The sequence below is a fragment of the Alligator mississippiensis genome, chromosome 6 (genome assembly GCF_030867095.1).
Source record: "Alligator mississippiensis isolate rAllMis1 chromosome 6, rAllMis1, whole genome shotgun sequence".
In the NCBI taxonomy this organism is placed as follows: Eukaryota; Metazoa; Chordata; order Crocodylia; family Alligatoridae; genus Alligator; species Alligator mississippiensis.
The window spans coordinates 35,723,970-35,729,969 of NC_081829.1; the positions used below are offsets into that span (position 1 = coordinate 35,723,970).

The 6,000-nt window shown below is 38.4% G+C and overlaps 1 protein-coding gene across 1 annotated transcript in view; it reads left to right on the plus strand.

Annotated features, from left to right (window-relative positions):
* Positions 1 to 2,837, plus strand: part of LOC102558944 (pulmonary surfactant-associated protein A-like) — a 43,121-nt gene extending 40,284 nt beyond the window's left edge. The window contains 1 exon segment of the mRNA XM_059730324.1: positions 709 to 2,837. Within this exon segment, the coding sequence (XP_059586307.1) occupies positions 709 to 1,085 (377 nt within the window). The 3' untranslated portion in view covers positions 1,086 to 2,837.
* Positions 2,838 to 6,000: the final 3,163 nt, after the last annotated feature.

Sequence of the window (6,000 nt, forward strand, 5' to 3'; positions counted from 1 at the left end):
CTGCTCAGGGCCATTTCTAGCAATAGGACACCCAAGACAGGTACCCCATTTTCTTTTCTAAAAGGAGAAGAGATATGTGGGGATATAACATAGGGCCAGATTGCCCTAGAGTAGCAGGGATACTGAAATAAATATCATTCTGATTTATGAAACCTTAATTTTTAAAAATATCAGTCTAAAATGTTCAATGTCCCTGACATATACTGTGTTGCGTATTACATAATATCCATGGGATTTCATCAAACACAGGCACTTATCTAACACTAGATCAGGTCCTCAGCAGGCTTCAACTACTGTGTATAATGTAATCATTTGAGCTGGTAGGAAAATGGGGAAAGGTATCACAAAAGTTTTGTCAAAATTTCTTTTCCTTTGTTAAAAGATTAAAAAAAAAACTAGCTCGCTGAGGCCTGAGCAGGGCTGGGATTCCTTGTAACAGAGGCACTAGGTGGGTAATAAATGATCATAAGCAAAAAAGTGCTGAAAACCTGACTTGCTAAAATTGTGAGAACACCACCACCTCCATTCCCTCTCCTTTCTTCTGCCCTCTTCTCTTTTTTCCCCTTTCTCTTTCCTCTTTCTTTCCCCTGACTATTTTCACCTTTTTCTTTCATCTATCTCCTCACAGTTTTTTCCTATATCTGTCCAAATAGTTATAGTGTAAAGGAGGCAAAAACAACTAACCTAATGTTTCACTTTAATTTGTAGTCCTTGCTTTGGAAGGGACAATTACAAGAGTGGGAGAAAAAATGCTTGCTACCAATGGAAAAGAAGTTGATTTTGCAACCACATTACATGTGTGTGAACGAGCCGGTGGCTCTGTTGCAGCTCCAAGGAACGAAGAGGAGAACAATGCTATTCTAAGTATTGTGAAACGATTTAACAGATATGCTTACTTGGGCATAAAAGAAACTCCAATCCCAGGTGAATTCAGTTATATGGATGACACACCCCTGAATTATACAAAATGGCGTCCAAGTGAGCCCAGTGGCAAAGGAGCACAAAAATGTGTAGAGATGTACACTGATGGGGGCTGGAATTACAAGAAATGTAATTATTATCGCCTCACAATTTGTGAATTTTAAGCTGTAAATGGGCATGTTTATACGTTCATTAATGTGCAGTAGTTACTGTGCATTTAATTTAGTATTTGCTTACTGAAGTAGTAACTAAATGTGCAGTAACTTGTGCTACTGCACAGTAGTGCTGGCACACAGTTTTGTGTGTCACTTTTTGAGCAGTAGCCTAATAACACTGTGCAGTAGCGTATTAGCATGGTTTTTGACCAGCATGCTACTGCACAGTGTTATTAGGGTACTGCTCAGTAAGAGTGTTGTGTAGATGCACCCACTGTCTCAATTATTTGCGAGTGGGGAGGCCATGTACTACACCCATATTTACCCATATATAATTTCTATGATTAGTCTATATGAAGAAAATAAAATCAGTAAAATCAAGCTATGATATTTTCCTTTCTAATAGTTATTAAGGAAGTAGTAGTTACAACGGGTGATTGCCTTTAACACTGTGTCCAGTTTGAGAGGGTTCCTTGTAAACATTCTGCTGTGGCTTGCCAGGCCGGAGGAAGAACCACGTGAGGAATCTGGGGTTCACTCAGTCCATGTGAGGAATCTGTAGGTTTGTTGTAGCAATATGCCTGGATATGCAGCAGTATCATGCCAAAGGAACAGATCTTATGCTTGGAAAGTCAGTACTGGGAGGGGTGAGTGGGGCTTCAGCCTCAGGTACCTACTTAGAGAGTATGGTCCTCTTCCCCCAGGAGTCATAAGACAAGGTATCTAATGAGAGTTCAACAGTTCACCATGCTTTGTGTCTATCATGTTCAACTACATTTTTTCACGTTATTATCTCCCATCAGTAATATTTAAAAAAAACAACAAACCAAAAACTCTGTATATTCTATTACAATGTGTTGGGGATATGTTTACTACTCTAAAAGAAATGTTCTACAAGTATACAAGGTGCGTAGTTGCTTCTCATATGAACAATATATAATAGTTTCTGACATGTCGCCTCATATTTAAAATCACAATACAAACTTATAACTTAGATTAAATGGACCCTGAGTGTCTTTCTATTTTACTTCCTTTCTATTCTTCACAAGTATAATTCCTTATTAAAAAAATAAATAAAAGGATAAGTAACATTTTATGATCTCACAGACTTATTTAATTTATTACGCAAAACCTTTTTATATGTACATGATAAAGAATCATCCATATCATTAAAAACATAACATAAGAACATTCCTTAAGTTTCCATTTAGATATGAAAGCATCTGTCAAAGAATATGCCCTATGAATTGGACATATTCTTCTTTTAAATATTAATGGGGAGCAATGGAAATATGCTGAATTCCTTACTGACTAAAGAAAATCTAGCCAAAAAAAACTGTGAATCAATCAGGTTAAACTCTCAAATCTCTTGTAATTACCATGCCAGTCTACTGCCTGAGAGAGCATTTCTGAGGCAATACATCCTTGAAGAATGATGATTGCTTGCCAATAAGGAGATAGGGGCAGGGCAAGAATGAGAACTGAATAAACTGATTCTCTTCATCCTGTTTAAAGTACAGTTTATTCTGATATCATCATTACTCCTTTAATATATATTTTAGTATATTGTATGAGTGTAATATAATATAAAACAATATAATGTAATGCAATGTAATATATAATCTCAGTGATTTAAAATAGCTTAACCAGTCAAATGCTAGTATATTCTTAAATTAATTAATACTTGTTTTCCTGCACAAAAGCAGTTGCTGGGACTGAGCTTTCAAGTCAGGGTGAGGAAAAATATCCCTCTCTCTCTCTCTCTCTCTCTCTCTCTCTCTCTCTCTCAAGAAGAGTTTGGCGACAACCTTTTTGCCAGCCTTACCATTTTGAGAATAAGGTGCTACTTATTGGCTGCATCTTCACATACAAATAGCAGTTCACGTCATAGTTTATTGCTCCTGGGCACAGTGTTTACATGTGCACTCAAGACTTCAGCACATTGAGCCAAGGCAGAGCAGCCCTGGCTGGGAGAGGGCCCCAGGCATCAGCCTGCCAGCCCAGGGCTGCTCCACCCCAGCTCAGCATGCTGTGGAGGGGCTGGCTGGGATGGGAGGGTGCTACAGTGTGGGACTAGCTGGCAGGCAGAGCCCACACTGAAGCACCCTTCTGCCCCAGCCAGCCCTGGTCACTATCTACATGTGTGTTTCAGCTCCCATAACTACTCTGCTGTAGGATAGTACTTGTCCCAGACAGTACTATCCCGTAGCAGTTAATTAATTTATTGTGCCCTAATTTGGGCACGTGTAGAAGGTGATGCTTTACTAGGGAGCAACTAATCAGATCTGCAGTAAAGCCCACATGTATATGCACCCAATGAGCATAAGAATGGCAAAATCTAGTCCTTTATCCCCAATGCTAATTGTTAGGCATACTTATTGAAGATACAAAGACCAGACCGATAATGGATCTAGCATAGTACCTATTTCCTCTAACATTTTATATTATCTTTTTTCCCTAAAGCCACTAGAAAGACTGTTACTAATTTCCATGGGCAATACTTCATGCCCATGGTGATCTTCTATATAGCTATATAACTTAACTAGGTACTCCTAGTAACTGGGTGCACCTATGTCAGGAATACTTTCTTGAGCATAATTGGTGATCAATTCCCTAAGGTGGTTTTTATTTTTACATGAATATATTGTATGTCTCACACAAATCCATGCAGCCCTTGTGAATCTTCTAGTCCCTAGTCTTCCCTGGCCTTAGAATGGCAGCTACATGCAGTCCTAGAATGAGTTTTCTAATGAATTTCTAATGAATATTCCATAGTTCATCACAGGATAGTTTATCCAGCATGGAAGTTGTCACATAATAATAATAGCACATAGTGACCCAACTGCACAGACTTTGTGGTCTCAGTCCCATTGAGAACAATAGGAGGTAGCAGCCACTTTGAAGGAATGCAGTCTTCAACATTTCCTCTAAAGAACTTACAGTGATCAAGATGTGAAAAGGTGGTCATTCATTGTGTTTTTCAAAAATAAGTAGTTATATTCAATATATTAGCCCTCTGGTAATTTTTGTTAGTCTTTAAAAAAAAAAAAAAGACAGCAATTTCAAGTATTTTCTCCTAAAAATATATGGAACAAGTCCATATAAAAAATAACAAGTTGTAATGCACCACACTGAAAGGCCATCTAGGTTGCATATCTATAATTGCAACTGGTAGCCCCACATGTATGTGCATGTATTGCAAATGGCACCATGGAGTCACACTTGCTCATTTTTGCCTTATCAAGTAAAATGAGTACAGTTGGGCTAATCATGTTGAATGATGCCTGAAACAGCACACACAAGTGCCCTACTCCGTCACATCATGTCAGATTCATGTGCACTGGTTTCAGGGAGCAGTGCTTGGCTAATGTCCAGCGTTTCCCTCGTTTCCTCCACTTTTCAGCAAAGTAACCTGCTTATCCAAATTTTGAACAACTGCTATACAGCTGGCATTGATTGCCATTGACCTGGGACTTAAAGAAACCTTGAAGGAAGGCCTAATTTCACAGAACACTTTGGCAAAGCTCCCTTAATGTCCAAAGGGCCTGGATTTCACTGTGCGGTTCTGTTTCAAGCTCTGACAGTGATAAGCTTTGTGACTTTCAGTGAGTGAGTTCACTTCTGTGTTCCCCTTCCATTCTGTGTCTGCTTTGTAAAGAACATTTGCCTGGCAATACCAAAGGGAAAAAGGACACACAGAAAATTCAATGACTGTGCAAATGTGTGAAAACTAAATAAACAAATTATTAAGTATGCCTGAACAATGATCAATTATTTAATGAAAGAACTCCCTAAAGACACATTTAAAAATTTTTTTTTTTTTTTTGGTACAGATGAGATCCCGACTAATGCTTGTTTCTTCCAATGAACCAATATTTGTAAAAGACCAAATTCTACATTTGTGTGTGTAAGCACAAATGACTACAAAGAGGATGGAGACAGTCTTTTCTCTGTGGATGCAGGGGACAGGCCTAGGAGTAATGGCCTCAAGCTGCAGCACAGGAAATTTAGGTTGGAGGTTAGGAAAAACTGCCTGTCTATGAGAGTGGTCAAGCATACTTTCCTATGACCCTATGGATCCATGTGAAGATCCATGTGATCTCTGAATGTAAAAAGGTGAATACAGAAAGTTATCAGAGTTTTTCCATCTTTCATAGACTCAGATCATAATTAAATAGATAACAGTCACTTGGTAGTCTGGTTGTCAAGACAATGTACCTTCAAGCAGTCTTCTCCAACCCATTGTGAAATAACGGGGCTTTGACCACTTCTTTCAGGTGACCATCCTTTATTCTTGTAGATCTCAAGATCTGGAAATGTTTCCTACTGCTCAGTCTACATTTTTCTTAGTGCTTAGCTTCCACCCATTGTGCTGATTTCTAAATAATTCCCCTCCTTTCTCAGTATTAGCATCACCTACACCACTTATATTGGTGTCAAACAACACCAGAATGAGTGTATATCTGTGTGTGCTTGAGTATTTTGGGTGATGTAGCTATGCTAAAAGCAAGTTAAGCTTGCACATGACTTCCTATTATAAAACCCTGCTTTCAGTTTGAACTTGACCAAATTTAACTGTTCAACTTCAAGTATGCCATGCCAAGAGTTTATCTCCACCTGAAACTTTTGAAAAAGTCAGAGTAAAAATGGTTTGTGTTTTTCTGAAAGTGAGTGCAATGGAAAATTATTTTGTCAATTTTAGCAGGTCTGCTATAAGTTTCTATGAAAAACTCTGGAATATGCATAATGGGAAGCAGAATTTTTTCTAGGCATTGTCTTGATGCACCTTTTCTTCCCACAGGAAAAAAATGGCCAAATTTATGATCTTTTGGTGGGGAGAGCAGAGTAGGGAACATTCTTTCTGCATGCTTAGGGGAGACTTTGTATTTGACTGCCAAATTATCTACAGTATAAGTGTCAACTC